The 19496-nt window shown below is 36.3% G+C and overlaps 1 protein-coding gene across 2 annotated transcripts in view; it reads right to left on the reverse strand.

Annotated features, from left to right (window-relative positions):
• SCYL2 (SCY1 like pseudokinase 2) overlaps positions 1-19496 on the reverse strand; it is a 90276-nt gene that overhangs the window by 64156 nt on the left and 6624 nt on the right. For both annotated transcript variants that reach the window (XM_010599607.3, XM_003405287.4), the window contains exon 2: positions 8623-8827. In XM_010599607.3, the coding sequence (XP_010597909.1) occupies positions 8623-8799 (177 nt within the window). In that variant the 5' untranslated portion in view covers positions 8800-8827. The remainder of the gene's footprint in view (positions 1-8622; positions 8828-19496) is intronic.

Genomic DNA, 19496 nt, shown 5'->3' on the forward strand with positions numbered 1-19496 from the left:
AAAAATCTGAACCCTTATGTACGTACTACAAACCTCTTGAAGAAAGGAACCATGTCTTATGTGTCTCTGTATCCCCTACAGGATCTAGCAGTATCTTACACCTAACAGACACTTGATATTTATTGCCCACTATGGATCAAGAAAAGAATTTCTCCTTTTTTTTTTTATGGATCAGAATCAACTCGACAGCAATAGGTTTGTTTTTTTGGTTTAGGTGGTCAATAAAGATAAGCAACTAATAAAAGCTTTTCACTTGCATCTTTATTAAAGTCTTTTTCAACTTTTCATCATAAAAACTTTGAAATATAAGGAAAAAAGTGAAATAGTAAAATCAGCCAATGTATCTTCTACTTAAGATTCAACAATTGTTAACTCTAATACCTGAGGTTCTCTTTAATAAAAATAACTAAAACAAAGTGTAAAGTGATATTTGGTACCCTGTTGTTAATCGCTACATATTCTTTAAAGTACAAAAGCAAAGAAAGTTATCACTGAAAAGTATTTTTTCTCAACAGCCTAATTTTAAATAAAAAGGGCTATGAAATTATCTACTCCAAAAACTGCAATAGTTATCACAATAGAGGCTGTTCCTCTTGATATAGACCTAATTTCTAAGTTCTAAAAACTACTTTCCTTACTAAAAAGTTGAACTCTTTTGGAAATTAAATAATTTCAGTAATAAAATCTAAGATGATGTACAGCAATGTGTTTAAGATTCCCTAAACAGCAATGGTGCCTCCTCTAACCCATCCCTCTGAGTCACCAGGGATGTTTTAAAGAAACACAGACTCTTCCTGGGATTTCTATTTTATGGACCCTTCAAGATGAGCTAGCAGTGACTGCCAAGCATCATATTCATTTTTCATCTGATTTTGGGGCAATGCTCCTTCCTTAAAACAATAAAATAAAACCAAAATTTTTATTTAGATTAATTTAAAGGTTGATTTTGAGAGAGCTGAAAAGTAAAAATATATATATATAAATTTTTATATATATATATATAAAAACCCACTGCTGTCAAGTCGATTCCAACTCAGGACAGAGTAGAACTGCCCCATAGAGCTTCCAAGGAGCGCCTGGTGGATTCGAACTGCCGACCTCTTGGGTAACAGCCACAGCAGTTAACCACTATGCCACCAGGGTTTCCATGTATATATATATATACACACACACACACACACCTTAAAGTTACTAGAGATAGTATACGATTGTTTGACTAGCACATTCAGCTTTGCACAATGGTTTCTTTATTTAAAAACATTTAGTACAATTTTTTTGAGTACAATTTAATTATGCCTCCATCTACACAACATTAGCAGTCCCTGCCCATGAAAACTAGAATCCGCAATAATACAATGCAGACAGTACAGTAAGGAAGGGACTGGTCCAATCCTACATTTGGTAGAGTGGATAAAATATGAACAATAAACAAATATTTATTACACAACAATTTTTAAAATCAATTAGTATCCTCATAGAAAGAAACGGTCATTTAACCAGAGGTATGAAGCTCCTGAACAGTTAGGGTGAAAGAAACAGGTCCACAGATAACGATTTTTAAGCAAAAATAAGACTGAAGCTGCCCTAGTTAAAAAAAAAAAAAACTACTTTAAAACCACATATAAAAGATCATAATAAATGTGGGATACTAAAAGACTACTAAAAACGTTCAGTTAAATCCACTTTGGAGAGCAGTCACCTGGGAAAGTAGAATATTGTGACAAGACAGACAGAAATGCTCTCTCTCTTCAATAGCCCGAGAACCAGGCATAACATATGCGTGTACATGAGCACGTGTACACACACACATAGTTATAAGCCAGTACATCTAGCCAAGGGCATCTGTCTTAGAAATACCTCTCAAACAAATATTCTTTGCCAAAAAAAAAAAAAAAAGAATATGTTTGAAAAGAGTGCCCATGTTCAGATAATCATCCATTTTAATTCAATCTGTGATAAAGTAAAAAGACTATAACAAGGTTTGGCAGGGATGTGGAGAAACTGTAACTGGTGGAAGTATACATTGGTACAATCACCCTGGAAAATTGTTTGGCACTCAACAAACTGTTAAGCAAAAAATAAAATGACTGTTTTTGTCAGGTTCAGACTTTTCAAGAACAATAAATCAAAACGGCCATTTGTGCCAAGCATAAACTTTGAGAGAACAAGAGGGGGTTTTCAAAGTGTTCTAACCTCAGAGACTTTCCAAGTGAAACACCTTAACACTGAAGAATGTTTCTGACTCACCATACCAGAACCACCAATTCCCACCAGACAGGTATACCTGTGAAACCAACAGCAGAAAGAACACTGCTTTGTAAAATCCTTTCTTCAATTAAGGACATCTCTAAGACACAATCATAGTAATTTCCCTACTGGAAATCCCTGACTCCCTTTAAAAACCCCATACTTGCACTCCTTGAACAAGCTCCTAGTTTGGATTCACCCTGTTGATGAACAGTATCTCACTCAGTAAACAGTTAAGTCTAATCCACTCAATCAAATTTTTCTTTTGACAAAATGCATACACTTAAAAAAAAAATGCATACACTATAATCTAGCAATTCTAGTGGCACATACAAGAATGATCATGGCAGTACTCTACATAGCAATGAAAAATTAAAATTGCTTCTATGTTCAACAACATAGATGTATCCCAAGAGCATCATGTTGACGGAGCCAGAGAGTACGTAACGTATGATTCATTTAAATAAACTTCAAAAACAGGCAGAATTTTTCTGAGATTCTGAAGGACAGGACAGTGGTCACGCCTGGAGAGAAAGAGAGTGAGTAATAAGTGGGAAAGTACACAGAATTAGTAATGTTTTATTTTGTTTATCTGGATGTTGGTTACATGGGTGTGTTCACTGTGAACATTCATCTAGCTGTACATTCAAGATATGTGCACTATTTTTTATGTCTGTTATATCTAAATGTTTTTTAAAAAGTTTGTAATTTAAAAATTAAATAGAACACATTTTTATTCTCTAAATGTCCTCTTAAGATGCTTTGTGGCATCCCTGCAGAGATTCCAGAAAGAAAAAAGGTTAGGGAACAGAAGCTACTGCTAAATGAACACTCAAAAAGGAAACTTAACAACTCCGTAAGTGCGCCAATGGCTTCCACCATTAGTACATAAGTCTAAACAATAACTTCAAATGCCAGTAAGTTATAATAAAGATTTATCAATTTCAACATTTTTTCAAACTTTGTATTTGGTTAAGTTTATTCAAGTAATACTTCATAAAATCTTAATAGTTCATTCTGTACTGGCTTAAGAACTTCATTTAGCTGCAAAAAAAAAAAAACAACTGTACACTTTCTAAAAGACTCTGTTTTACTCTCATATTAACTATTTAACTCTCATATTAACAAAAACATCAAAAACCAACAGAAATCGGTTTTTGGAAGCATAAAGCCTGACTAGGAGTACAGATGTCCAATCAGGTATAGTGAGGCTACCAGACATACAAGTAAATTTTTATTTACCAACTCTTTATCTTGATATACAACAGGTTTCACAAATAAAAATTTTTATCTGTTCTGTAGCTGCTGTTATTAATACTCTTCTCTGGGGCCTTCAAATAATAACATTTAAAAAGTCAAAAGCTACAAATAATCTGAAAATTATAACTACAACTCATCATGTACTACTGTGAGCTTGAAATAACTCTAGGAAAAAAATGCACTGATAACCTTTAATAGGGTATGCAAATCTTGAAAATACTACTTCCATAAGGATTCCTTTATTTTGGAAATGTTGGTTTTTTGTTTTCCTTGAAATTATCATGATACTCTTCTCAAAAATCACATTTAAAAAATGAAGCTTTGGGGGAGAAGGAAAATAAGAAACTTTAAATATAATGGCTAAAACGTCAAGGTATTCATTTCACTGTCATGCAGCAACAGAAAACAATTTCATGTTTTTAACTATTAAAACAATGTATGAGCATCCCTCTAGCCCAAAGTCACTAACCTGTTATTTACCCCAAACTCGAAGTCACATTTAAGATACATACGCTGCTAACAGAACAGGACTGCAATCAAATACAATGTATGCTAGATCAAGAAAGGGTGAGAGAATAAGAAAGATGCACTTCAATATTAGCTTATAAAAAAAAAAAAGACTAACAACAGTACCTTTTCCATTATTTTTCCTCCAATTCCTCTAGGTCACCACTGTTTAAGAGAACTTTCTGTGATGACAGAAAGCTTCTACATGTGCACCGTTCAATATAGTAGTACTAGCCATAGGTGGCTATTAAGCACTTGAAATGTGACTGGTGCAACAAAGGAACTGAATATAATTTTATTTAATTGAATTTTGAATAGCCATGTGTGTTCCACCACATATCTGTTGGTTTGTCATACTCTGGTGGCACGCGTGTTACTTTGATACTAGAATCTTTGCCACCGAAATTTCAACACCAGCAAGGTCATCATTGGTGGATAGGTTTCAGCAGAGCTTTCAAACTAACAGACTATGAAGAAGGGCCTGGCAAACTACTTCTGAAAAAAACGGCCAGTGAAAACGTTATGAACAGCAGTTGAACACTGTCTAACATACTTTGGGAAGATAAGCCCCTCAGATTGGAATGTGCTCAAATTATGACTAGGCAAGACATGCCCCCTCAAAGTAGAGTTGACCTTGATGATGCGGATGAAGCCCAGATCTCCGGACCTTCATTTGCTGATGTGGCAAGACTCAAAATGAGAAGAAATAGCTGAAAACATCTATTAACATTCGGAACGTGGAATGTACGAGGTATGAACCTAGGAAAACTGGAAGTCGTCAAAAATGAAATAGAACACATAAACGTCGATATCCTAGGCATTAGTGAGCTGAAATGGACTGGTATTGGGCATTTTCAACCAGACAATCATATGGGCTACTATGCCAGGAAAGACAAACTGAAGAGGAATTGCATTGCATTTATCATCAAGAAGGACATTTCAAGATCTATCCTGAAGTACAATGCTGTTGGTCTAGGTCCATACACCTACAAGGAAGACCAGTTAATACGACTGTTGTTCAAATTTACACAACAATCACTAAGGGCAAAGATGAAGAAATTGAAGATTTTTACCAACTTCTGTAGTCTGAAACTGATCAAACATGCAGTCAAGATGCATTGATCATTACTGATGATTGAAACATGAAAGGTGGAAACAAAAAGAAGGAACAGCAGTTAGAAAATTCAGCCTTAATAACAGAAGTGACACCAGAGATCTCAAGACAGAATTTTCCAAGACCAATGACTTCTTCATTGCAAATACTTTTTTCGACAATACAAATGGTGACCATACACATGGACCTTGCCAGGTAGAATACACAAGAAGCAAATTAACTACATCTGTGGAAAGAGACGATAAAAAAAGTTCAATATCAACAGAACAAGGTGAGGGCTCTCCATATGCAAGTTCAAGTTAAAGTTGAAGAAAATTAGTAACAAGCCCACGAGAGCCAAAGTATAAGGTTGAGTATATCCCACCTGAATATACAAACCATCTCAAGAACAGATGTGACACATTGAACACTAATGACCGAAGACCAGACTAGTTGTGTAAGGGTATCACACATGAAGAAAGCAAGAGGTCACTAAAAAGACAGGATAGAAAGAAAAGACCAACATGGACGTCAGAAGAGACTCTGAAACTTGCTCTTGAACATAAAGCAGGTGAAACAAAAGGACGAACTGATGAAGTCAAAGAGCTGAACAGATTTCAAAGGGCAGCTTGAGAAGACAAAGTAACGTATTATAATGAAATGTGCAAAGACCTGAATTTAGAAAACCAAAAGTGAAGAACATACTCAGCATTTCTCAAGCTGAAAGAAGTGAAGAAAAAATTCAGGCCCCGAGTTGCAACACTGAAGGATTCTGTGTGGAAAATATTAAACAACACAGGAAGTGTCAAAAGAAGATGGGAGGAATACATAGAGTCACTGCACCAAAAAGAATGGGTCGACGTTCAACCACTGTAGGAGGCAGCATGTGATCAGGAACCAACGATACTGAAGGAAGAGGTCCAAGCTGCGTTTAAGGCACTGGTAAAAACAAGACTCCAGGAATTGAGAGAATACCAATCAAGGTATTTCAACAAAGGGATGCAGCACTGGAAGCGCTCACTTGTCTAAGCCAAGAAATTTGGAAGACAGCTACCTGGCCAACCAACTGAAAGAGATGCATATTTGTTCCCATTCTCCAGAATGGTGATCCAACCAAATGCAGAAATTATTGAACAATATCATTAATATTACACATAAGTAACATTTTCCTAAAGATCATTCAAAAGCAGTTACAGCAGCACATAGAGTATTTACAGAAATTCAAGTTGGATTCAAGAGAGGCTGGAGAACAAGGGATATAACTGCTGATGTCAGATGGATCTTGGCTCAAAGCAAAGAACACTAGAAAGATGTTTACCTGTGCTTTATTGACTATGCAAAGGCATTCAACTGTGTGGACCATAACAAACTATGGATAACGTTGCAAAGAATGGGAATTACTGAACACTTAATTGCGCTCATTCAGAGCTTGTACTTAGACCAAGAGGCACTCATTCGAACAGAACAAGGGGATATTGCGTGGTTTAAACTCAAGAAAGGTGTGCATCGTGGTTGTATCCTTTCACCATACTTATTCAACCTGTATGCTGAGCAAATAACCTGAGAAGTTGAACTCTGTGAAGAAGAACATGTCCAGGATTAGAGGAAGACTCATTAAATACCTTCGATATACAGATGACACAACTCTGCTTGCTGAAAGTGAAGAGGACTTGAACCACTTATTGATAAAGATCAAAGACTACAGCCTTCAGTATGTATTACACCTCAACATAAAGAACACAAAAATCCTCACAACTGGACCAATAAGCAAACATCATGATAAATGGAGAAAAGATAGACATTGTCAAGGATTTCATTTAACTTGGTTTCACAGTCAACACCAATGGAAGCAGCAATCACGTATTGCATTGGGCAAACCTGCTGTAAAACATCTCATTAAAGTGTTAAAAAAACAAAGATGTCACTTTAAGGACTAAGATGTGCCTGACCCAAGCCGTGGTGTTTTCAGTCTCCTCCATATGCATGGAATAGATGGGCAATGAATAAGAAAGACCGAAGAAGAACTGACGCCTCTGATTCATGGTGTTAGCGAAGAATACTGAATGAATATACCATGGACTGCCAGAAGAATGAACAAACCTGTCTTGGAAGAAGTATAGCCAGAATGCTCCTTAGAAGCAAGGATGGAGAGACTTCATCTCACATACTTTGGACATGTTATCAGGAAGGACCAGATGCTGAAGACAGACACCATGCTTGGTAAAGTAGAGGGTCAATGAAAAAGAGGAAGGCTTTCAACAACACAGACTGACACAGTGGCTGCAAACAATGGGTCAATCGTGCTAGTATTGGAGGTTGGTCATTTATGTTATTTATGTAACTTCATGGCCTCAAGGATGGCTTTTTAAGTACTTAATCCTCAATTAACCACACACTCTTTTGAATCGGCTCTTGGTGAACTGAAAGATAAATATTCAAAAGAGATAACTTAAATCGATCAAAATTTAAGATGCAGAACATAAACATTCACTTAAATCATCAACGTTGGACCTCATTAAAAACTTCCTACCTAATAGCAATAAAAACAAGACTTACAAGTCAGGTACAAACCAAATTTTAGCAGCCTATCACAGGACCAAGATTCTGACTTCAAAAAGCATAACTAAAGCCAATTTAGTTTTCCATACACTTGTTTAGTAAATAAGATGACTTTGGAAAAGTAGCAAATAATGCATACTCACAATTGATTATGGCAGTCATTGGGAAATATGTGTAATATTACAATTCATATAGTTTATTTCAAGGGAAGTAAAAGTACTTTTAGAAAGAGTGATCTTTTTTTAAGGCCTGTATTTCTATAGAGGGTTTAAACCTGGAAATTTTTCTCTTCTTTAACAATTCCAACATACAGCTGTTAGTAAAATTAATAATCCTCCAAATTCCTAAGAACCATCTGTTGGTCTCTCAAGCCAAATTTTAAAAAAGATTTGCAACTCATTCAAATATTCTTATCCAAAAAAACAGTTTTAAAATACTTTAAAACAAACATATGTCAAAACACCTCATTATATCTCACAAACTTATCTTCTCACGTTGGTAAAATCCAGCAGGTTAAACACAAAGAATATCATTGAAGTCTATGTTCTACAAAGCTATGGAAGAAAAGAGGTAATAAGAATGTATTAAAGACATAATGTTGTAAGTTTAACTGGTCAATAATTCATTGACAAATATGAAAAGAATATTTAAGAAACATGATCAATTTCATCCTAAAATCTATACTTTGCTAAATATTACAATCTAACATACTCATTTGCTCAAGTGGCATGTTTATTTTATTAAGTGCTTAAACTACAAATGAGATGGTATGTCAACTGTAACCAGAATATTCACAGTATGCTTGAAAGCATTTGACTTTGTATTAATTCAGAAGATGAAACAAGAGGAATAAAGAACTCATTACTTTTACTATTTCTTGACATAAAAATGCATATATGCACTTTGTATTACTTAGAATGTATGTTTTTCCCAACTGACTCTGAATTAAGCCTTACCTGTTTTGTTGACTTTTTTATGCCATTAAAAATCTTCCAAGCTAGCCCACTGCCACCACTCGCAATGTGTCGACCGACATCGAATTCTCTGGTGACAGGATTTCCCATTACAGCACTAGTAACGTCAGCTGTTACTTTTGTAACAGTACTCTTCAACTTATTAAGCATGGACTCCATGGCTGCAGTATTAGGTAGTTATAGTTACCTAAAAACACAGGGGAATAAGGGAGGACTGATCATTTGTTTTTACACGTTTAAGCACTTAATGTTATTTAGTCCGAAAAGCTTAATATCCCAAAACAACGAACAAAATCATCCTACACAGATGAAGGACATATGCAGGTTTTCTTATCAGAGATCTAAAATACTTGAGCGCAAATTTAAGTCTAGGAACCAAATTGTTCATTTCAACCTCAGTTCTCACAGACTAGGAGGAAAATAAACGAAAAAACCCACTGTCATCAAGTTGATTCTGACTCATAGTGACCCTACAGGACAGAGTAGAACTGCCCCACAGGGTTTCGAAGACTATAAATCTTTACAGATGCATACTGCCACATCTTTCCCCATGGAGTGGCTGGGGAACCTCCGACCTTTTGGTTAGTAGCCAAGCACTTTAACCACTTCACCACCAAGGCTCCTTAGACCAGGAAAAGATGATATATACTCACCCTTGATACTGACATGAAGTAAGAAAATGAAGGTTACTCAACTGTATAACACAGACCCATCAAGATTTAAAAGTAGTTTAGAAGGTCTGAATCTTACTTCACACTAAAACTAATCATGTAAGACCTGATGCTATACTAAACAATAAATTCTTACTTTATAAAGTTATTATTAATTATTAAAAGAATAATCGCTGTTTAAAGATGAGACCATTTAAGATATTTTCTAAAAGGAAAGCAGAACTGATGGCAAATAGACAATAAAACATGCACAAGCATAAGGCCATAAAATATTTTAAGTTTTACACAGTTTTGTTATTAATGATTAGTTGTTCCTAACAATGAATTACTCATAATAATAACTATTAATAATTGGTAATTGCTCATAAGCTTAATAATCAGTAATTATTACTAATGATTAGTAATTGTTAGGCTTTTCTCATTTGGTAAATTAAGAAAGACTAAATTTCCTGTCTAAAGATAGCTTTCTTCAAACTAGAGCTCTCATATTTCTGGAATAGCATTAAGGCTTTTCAGGGGATATATGGGCATGGATGGTTTTAAGGTAGCAGTTTCTAATTTGAAGTCAGGTCAAGAATTCAGAGAGAATTAGAGCAGTTATTAGGTCCCATACTAGCTTTTGTTATTTAATGCACTAAGCATATATACTGCCATATTATAGTTATCAAGATTTTAAAAAATTTTTTCAAAATAGTTTTTTTTAATCCTATACATTTTATTTTATATACTTAAAAATATTATTCTAACTTCTGGCCCTAATGGAGGAACAAAGACTGAATTTGCCCTCTCATCTTACACAATTAGAAAAATGGGCAAAACATATGAAGCAAATGGTTTCAAACACTGGAAACAGGCAGCACAGGCTTGTGATCCCAGTGAGAAAGAAAATTCACGAGGTGAACCCTAGGATCCTGCCAGCTTTCTGCTTAGAGTCACATTCCACACCAACTTGCACGGGGCAGAATTCCAAACTGCAATGTCCCAGAGTTGAGAAGACAAACTGGAATTCAGGGAGGCTGAGCTGGCTGGAAGTGCTAAAATAGAACTTCAAAGGGAGATACACTGAATATGAGCCCCAGGAATTTGCATAGCAGTCCCCTTGATGCTTTGTTAAATGCTAAGATATGCCCCTATAATGTGAAATTCTACCAGGCAGGAACAACTAGAAGAGAGCTGTGAGCTGACTAAATCCACAGTTCACATGGGACTACAAATCATTCAGTTTGATCACTAAAAGAATTCTGTAGAAACCCCAGAAGGACGATGACTTAGAGCTATTCTAAACCTGCCCTAACAAACTAGAAAAAACCCTCAAATGACAAAACTGAACTGTGAGTTAATTAACGGCCTACCAGAACAAAACTCAGTGCTCAGGAAAGAAAAAATATATATATATGAGATACCAAACAATGTAACATTCACAATGTTGAGCATGTAATCTATAATAGTGTGAACATAACAAGCAAAAAAAAAAAAATGTGCCCTATAATCAAGAAAAAAATCAGTCAATAAAAGCAGACCCCAAAATGATACACTACGGAATTCCAAAGCCATTAAAAAGCTATGTGTCCAAGTATTTAAAGGAAAATGTAATGGGAAAAATGGAATATGAATTTCCAAATAGAAGGAAAACAATATCAGATAGAAAGTTGGATCTACAAAAGGAATGGAGACAACTGGAAATAGTAGTTATGTGGATATACAAAAGACTACTCATGCTATAAAATTTTAAAAGATAACTGACCATTTAAAGCAAAAATAATAAAAATGTATCATGGGGTTTATATGGAGAAGTAAAACATGACAAAAACAGCACAAAGGATAGGAAGGGAGAAATGGAAGTATATTTTTGAGAGATTCTTACAGGATATGTGAAGTGGTATAATATCATTGAAAAGTAGATCATGGTAAGTTAAAGGTACATATTATAAACCCTTGGACCCTGGTGACGCAGTGATTAAGCGTTTGGCAGCTAACCAAAAGGCTGGCAGTTTAAATCCACCAACTACTCCTTAGAAACCCTATGGGTCAGTTCTACTCTGTCCTATAGGGTCGCTATGAGTCAGAATTGACTCGATAGCGACAGGTTTTTTTTTTTTTTTTTGGTTTATCTTAAACCTTTCAGTAACAGCTAAGATAATAAAGACGTATAAATAAAAAGTAAATGTGGCTGTCACTGGGTGCCATCGAGTCAATTCTGACTTATAGAGACCCCATGTGACAGCACAGAACTGCCCCATTGGGTTTTCTTAGCTATAATCTTTGTGGAAGCAGGTTGCTAGGTATTTCTCCTGCAGAGTCACTGAATAAATTTGAATCACCAGCCTTTTAGTTAGCAGATGATGCACCACCAAACCAAATCAAAAAGCCAAACCAAGCTGTCTTCAAGTCAATTATGGCTTATAGCAACCCTACAGGGCAGAGTAGAACTGCCCCATACAGTTTCTAAGGAGCGGCTAGTGGATTCGAATGCTGACCTTTCAACTAGCAGCCAAGCTCTTAACCACTGTCCTTAAAAAGTCACTTGTAGAGATAAAATGGAATCTTAAACTCAATTAAAACAAAAGGAAAAGGAAGCAGGAAAAGAGGAAGAAATGAACAAAGAACAGATGGGGCAAATAGAAAACAATAAGAATATTTAAAACCAACCATACCAATAATTATATTAAGTGTAAATGATTTAGAATTCTAATTAAAAGGCAGAGACTGTCAAACTGGATTAAGAAAACAAGACCCAACTACATGCTGCCTAGAAAAAACCCACTATAAATACAAAGGCACAGATGACTAAAAAGTAGGAGGATGGGAAATACACATCAAGCTGAAGTGACTATACCTATTCCTCAACTACCATCTTGTTATCCGACATTCCACATTTACAATAGTAAAAAAAAACTACTGGCTATTTTGTGCATTAACAACAGATGTCTGGCACTAACAAATACCAAGGTGTGAAACGAAGAGTAATGCTGGCTGTAATGGTTAAGGTTATGTGTCGACTTGGTTGGGCCATGATTCTCAGTGGTTTGGCAGTTATGTAATGACATAACTTGGCAGTTACGTAATGATATAATTTGGCAGGTATGTAATGACACAGTCATCCTACATTTTCCCATAACACTGATCTTCACAGAATGACCGGGTCTTTGGAACTTAACCATGTCAATAAGTGAAGAGTAGGTGTATATTAATAAGAGACAGAATAGTTAGGCTTCAAGACAAAGAGGGACATTTCATAATAATAAAGCTGTCAATTCATCAAGTAGACGTAACAATCCTAAATATGAGAGCTTCAAAATAAATGCAGTAAAAATGGACAGAACTGGAAGAATAGTCAAATCCACGGTTATCACTGGAGACTTCAACACTCCTTTCTCAGTAACAGACCAAATAGACAGACAATCTCTAAGGATGTAGATTCGAATGACCCTATCAAACAATCTGACTTAAACCCTAATCACTGATCTAAAACATTTCACTTGACAACAGCAGAATGCATTCTTCCCACATGCACAAGGAACATTCACTAAGATAGACTACACGCTGGGCCATAAAACAAGTCTCAGCCAATTAAAAAATACAGAAATCAAATAAAATATGTTCTTTGGCCACAATGAAATTAAACTAGAAATCAGTAATAGATAAATACCTGGAAAAACTGCAAATATTTAGAAATTAAACAACACTTCTAAATAATCCAAGGGCCAAAGATGAAATCACAGATAAAATTTAAAAGTATCCTGAAGTGAATGAAAATGAAAAATTCATGAGGTGCAAATAAAGCACTGCTTGGTGGGATGTTTACATTAGGAAAACAAGAAAAGTGCAAATTAATGATTTGCACTTTGATTTGCAATTTGATTTGAATTGTGTCCTCAAAAAAACATGTGCTGTAAATCCTAACCCCTATACCTGTGGTTATAATCCCATTTGGGAACGGATATCTTTGTTATGTTAATGAGCATATTAGTGTAGGGTATGCCCTAACCCTCTGCTGCCCAGCGGTACATAGGCAACCATGAACTTTTTCAGCCTTGGGTTTATTGGGAAGCTGCCGTACCACTGACGGTGAGTGCTGCCACAAGGCAGGGGCCTTTTGTGACTGTTTGACGCTGAAGAAACAGGCATGTGCTGCAAACTACTGCTTTCGCAGGGTATTTTGTGAGGTGTCTGAATTCCGGGTAGGGAAAATATGTATTCTGAAAATTTTTATTTGTTACCCATATGTACCAACAGACCCCGGCAGGGACGGCGGGATATAATTAGTGGTACTTTATATGTACCATTAAACACTTAGGGTAGGCTTGCGGGAGGGGGCAAGAAAAAAAATTCATACTACCTACCAAAAATTTAGACATATGCAACTGATTCAGAATGTTTCTATTAATGAAAACACATGGTATCAACAAAAAACTCAGAGCAGAAAATAACTGAATCACCAAAAGGTTATGTTCATCGCTTTTGAGATATAAAAGAGCAGACTGAGCGAGCATCAGGCAAACAGGCAGAGATGGAGAAGACAGACGGCACACATGAGATCGCCGAGGAACCAAGAAACAGAAGATGAAAAGAGAAAAGGACCTTCCCCCGCAGCCAAGAGAGAGTGAAGGCCATCCCCTAGAACCAGCACCCTGAATTCAGACTTCTAGGCTTCTAAGCAGTGAGAAAATATATTTCTGTTAAAGCCTCCCACTTGTGGTATTTCTGTTTTCACAGCAGTGATAACTAAGCCAATGACCTAAGCTTCCACCAGAGCAAGTCAGGAAAGGAAATTAAACTCTAAATAAATAGTAGGAAAGAAATAAAGAGCAGAAATCAAACAGACACAACTTGATGCAACTTAATAATCCATTTCATGGAGAAATGAAAGAGAAAAATCAGTGAAACAAAAAACTTTTTTGACGAAAAAATTTAGGCGACATCAATTTATATAGAAAGGGGTACACTGCCTTTCAAAAGTATTTAGAGGACACACAAACAAAAACATTTGAAGACCACTGGACCAAAGTAACGATAGTTTGTTTCCGGTTATCTGTTAATTAAATTGTATTTACGTAAATATAATCTACTGCCTTCTATTAAAGATTTAAATTCTGAAACTGGAAACAGATTCATTTTCCCTTTTTAATTTAATGCAGCACTCCTGTAAGCAGTTAGAAAACGCTGCTATTGGCATTATGAAAATATTTATTTGCTATGCCAAGTTGTTCTCCATGAATATCTGCTGCTGATTTTGACAGGGGAGCGAAGAGGTACAAAAACCCCATTTAAAACTTACATACCCATTCCTCTAACTCTGCCTGACTAGCTATATACTACATGCCATGCACCTTGTTATACACTGCAGATACAGATATGAAGGGAGCACACCTCTACCCTCAGGACACAGTATAATAGCAGACTCAGACATTAAATAGGTACAGCAATCAGCTGTACCATCCTATGGGAACAGGAAGATGGGATCAAAAATGAAGTGTTTTTTAGGCAGGAATAAAAGGGAAGAAGCATTTCAGAAAGGACTACTACGTTCGAAGACATGGAGGGAATATCTGAAAACTACAAATAGTTCAATATGAAAACAAAGGGTATTTTCAAAGTGGGCATTTGAAGTTTGAGATGCCTATTGGTCATCCAAATGGATTCAACACTTGAATGTACAAGGTAGTGAATAGACATGAAATTTCAGCTGGTAATTTATCTAATATTACTTGAGTATCTACAACGTACCTGATAACATATAAGAAACAGGAGAGAGGATAAAGGAAAAAAAAGACCTAAAGGACCTTACCATTCAAGGGAAAAGAGACAAGTAAACCAGCCACAGCCATTAGCCTACAGAATGATAAAATGCCACTGGCACAGAGTATTACAGGAGCACAAAGAAGAGGAACGAATGCTTTCCCAAAGCAGTAATGCTAGAGATGTCTTTAAAGAGGAAGCTATCTACAGATTCAATGTAATCCCTGTCAAAATTTCAATACCATTCTTTGCAGAAATAGAAAAACCAATCCTGAAATTTATAAGGAATTATGAAAAAAAAAAAAAAAAGCAAACCTGATGCTGCTGAGTTGATTTTGACTCATAACAACCCTATTACAAGGGGCCCCACATAGCAAAAGCAATCTCGAAAAAGAAGAAAAAAGTAGGAGGACCCACACTTCCTGATTTCAAAATACACCAAAACTTGCAATAATCAAAACAGTATGATACCAGTATAATGATGAACATAAAGACCAATGGAATATAATTTAGAGTCCAGAAATAAACCCACACATCTATGGTCAACTGATTTTCGATAAGGGTGCCAAGCTCATTCAACGGTGGAAAGACTAGCCTCTTCAATGAATGGTTCTGGGACACCTGGATCTCCACATGCAAAAGAATGAAGCTGGATCCATTTATCTCACAGTAAATATGAAAATGATCTCAAGATAGATCAACGACATAAATATAACAATTAAAACCATAAAACTCTTAGAACAAAACACAAGGGTAATGCTTTACAACCTAGTTTTCAACAACAGATGCTTATATATGACACCAAAAGCCCAAGTAACAAAAGAAATAGATAAATTTCATCAAAATTAAAACCTTTTGTGCACCGAAGACTTTATTAACAAAGTGAAAAGACAACCTACAGAATAGGAGTGAATATTTGGGAAACATACACCCGATATATGGGTTTAATATCCAGAATATATAAAGGACCCCAACAACTCAACAGCCAAAAGACAAACAACCCAATCAAAAATGGACAAAAGGAGAGCTGGTTGAATGGACACAGGAAAACTGGGGTGGAGAGGAGTGTGCTGTCACATTACAGAGAGCAACTAGGGTCACATAACAATGTGTGTACAAATTTTTGTGTAAGAAACTAACTTGAGCTGCAAACTTTCACTTAAAGCACAATAAAAAAAAAAAAAAGACAAAAAAGAAAAAAAAAATGGACAAAGTACTTGAATAGATATTTCACCAAAGAAGATTTACAAATGACCAATGAGCACCTGAAAGATGCTCAACTTTATTAGTCATTAGGGAAATGCAAACCAAAACCACAATGAGATACCACTTCACCCAAGTAGGATGGCTATTATCAGAAAAATGATAAAAAGAAAAAAGACAATGGTGAGGATGTGGAGAAATGTGAACCTTCGTCCACTGCTGGTAGGACTGGAAAATGGTGCAGCCACTGTGAAAAACAATTTGGCAGTTTCTCAAAAAGTTAAGGAGTCCCTAAGTGGGTTAAGAGTCAGGGTTTATGGTTCAAACTCACCCAGCAGTGCCTGAGGAGAGAGGCCTGGCAATATGCTTATGAAAGGTCACAGCCTTGAAAACCCTATGAAGTTCTACTCTGCACACATGGGGTTGCTACAAGTCGGAATCAATTCAACAGCAACTAAAAACAATAAAAAGTTAATCACAGAATTACTATGTTGTTATTGTCAGATACCATCGAGTCAGTTCCAATTCATAGTGATCCTAGGTACAAAAGAACAAAACACTGCCTAGCCCTGTGCCATCCTCACAATTGTTGCTGTCTCTGAGCCCACTGCTGCAGCCATTGGGTCAATCCATCTCCTTAAGGGTCTTCCTCTTTTTCGCTGACCCTCTACCTTACCAAGCATGATGTCCTTCTCCAGGCACTGGTCCCTCCTGATAACATGTCCGAAGTACATGAGATGAAGTCTCACCAACCTTGTTTCTAAGGAGCATTCTGGCTGTACTTCTTCCAAGAAAGATTTGTTTGTTCTTCTGGCAGTCAATATTCTTCACCAACACCATAATTCAAAGTTGTCAATTCTTCTTAAAAGGTCTTCTTTATTCACTGTCCAGCTTTCACATGTATATGAAGCAAATTAAAATACCATGGCTTCGGTCAGGCATACCTTAGTCCTCAAAGTGACATCTTTGCTTTTTTAACACTTTAAAGAGGTCTTTTGCAGCAGATCTGCCCAGCGCAATGCATCTTTTGATTTCCTGACTGCTGCTTCCATGGGTATTGATTATGGATCCAAGTAAAATGAAATCCTTGACAACTTTAATCTTTTCTCCTTTTATCATGGTGTTGCTTATTGGTCCAGTTGTGAGGATTTTTGTTTTATGTTGAAGTGTAATCCATACTGAAGGCTGTAGTCTTTGATCTTCATCTCACTGAGTGAAGAATTACTATAAACCAAAACCAAACCCAGTACCATCGAGTCAATTCTGACTCATAGCGACCCTACAGGACAGAGTAGAACTGCCCCATAGAGCTTCAAAGGAGCGCCTGGTGGATTCAAACTGCCGACCCTTTGGTTAGCAGCCATAGCACTTAACCACTATGCCATCAGGGTTTCCTAGGAATTACTATAAGGCCCAGCAATTTCATTCCTAGGTATATACCCAAAAGACTTGAAAGCAAAGATTCGAACAGGCACTTGTACGCCAATGTTCATTGCTGCATTATTCACAACAGCCAAAAGGTGGGAAAACCCAAATGCTTGTCTATAGAGGAATGGATAAACAAAATGCAGTATATTCATACAAAGGAATTTTATTCAGCCATAAAGGGAAATGAAGTTCTGATACATGCTAAACATGGAGGAACTCTGAAAACATTACATTGAGTGAAATAAGTCAGATACAAATGGACAGATATTATGTGATCCCACTTACATGAAATAACTAGAATAGGTAAATGCATAGAGATCAGTATTTATTACTGGTTACCAGGGGCAGGTGGGAGGGGGAAAATGTGGATTTATTACCTAAGGGACACTGAGTTTCTGTAAGGGTGATAGAAAAATTAGAAACAAATAATGGTGATGGCTGTACAACATGGTGAATGGAATTAATGTTACCGAATCGTACACATGGAAATGGTTGAAATGGTAAATGTTTTGTTATATAAATTTCTTGTTTGCTTGTTATATATCTTTTACTGCAATTTTTTTTTTAAGGTGAACATCAGTGAACTAGATAGAGAGTGGGAGAAGTATAGGAGTAAAAACACAAAAGTAAAAACAGCAGTTCAGATAAAAGCTGGAGGGAAAAAAGAAAGTATGGCAAATGAAATTAATAAAACAAGATCAAAAAGAGCAATAATTAGTATGATATAAAGCTGTGAGAAGGCAGAGAAGGGTTTTAGGCATCAGAAAAATGATCACTTCATCGAGAAGAGTGAAAGTTATACTAGGGGTGATGGGGAGGAATATGGCAAAACTGAGGAGAACTCTGATATCTAATTGAGTAATTATATATAACTTAAGAGTGTATACAAAGTAAGAAAATACCAAAAGAATCAAGATACTGGTTACCTCCGGAGGAAAACCTGTTGCCATTGAGTTGATTGCAACTCATCACGGCCCTATAGGATGGAATAGAACTGCCCATAGGGTTTCAAAGGCTGTAATCTTGACAGATGTCTTGGGAGTACAACCAGAATGCTCCTTAGAAGCAAGGATGGCGAGACTACGTCTCACATACTTTGGACATATTGTCAGGAGGGATCAGTCCCTGGGGAAGGACATCATGCTTAGTAAAGTAGAGGGTCAGTGAAAAAGAGGAAGACCGTCAATGAGATGGATTGACACAGTGGCTGCAACAATGGACTTAAGGATAATGACGACTGTCAGGATAGCACAGGACCAGGCAGTGTTTTGTTCTGTTGTACCCAGAGTCACTATGAGTCAGAGCCAACTTGATGGCAGCTAACAACAACAACAATCTTTACAGAAGCAGATTGCCACCATCTTTCTCCTGCTCCAGAGAAAACGCCAATTGGAAATAAGGACAGAGAAGACAGGAAAGAGATGGTGGGGAGAGAAGGTGTTTCAAAGGTTCTAACTACATGGATTTCTATTTTATAATTACATATTAAACTATTTTATGCATGTTTCTTTATGTGTTATATTTAACATTTTAAAACAAATCATAAAGGGGAGGGATAGGAAGTTTGCTGAATTAAGGAAGTAGCAGTGAGGAAGAAGAAAGGACAAAATTAAGAAATAAGCACACAGTAAACTAAAAGAACTTAGCGACCCATTAGATAAAAGAAAAGGACAAACTAACACCACCACCCCCTCATCTCCAATTTTAGAGTGTAGGTGGAAGAGGGTGAAGTCATTTGCCAAGGAACGATATACGAGATAATCAGGGGTTGTTTTGTTTTGATTTAAGTGAGGAAGAATTCAATTTTGGATATAT

The sequence above is a fragment of the Loxodonta africana genome, chromosome 4, assembly GCF_030014295.1.
Source record: "Loxodonta africana isolate mLoxAfr1 chromosome 4, mLoxAfr1.hap2, whole genome shotgun sequence".
Taxonomy (NCBI): Eukaryota; Metazoa; Chordata; class Mammalia; order Proboscidea; family Elephantidae; genus Loxodonta; species Loxodonta africana.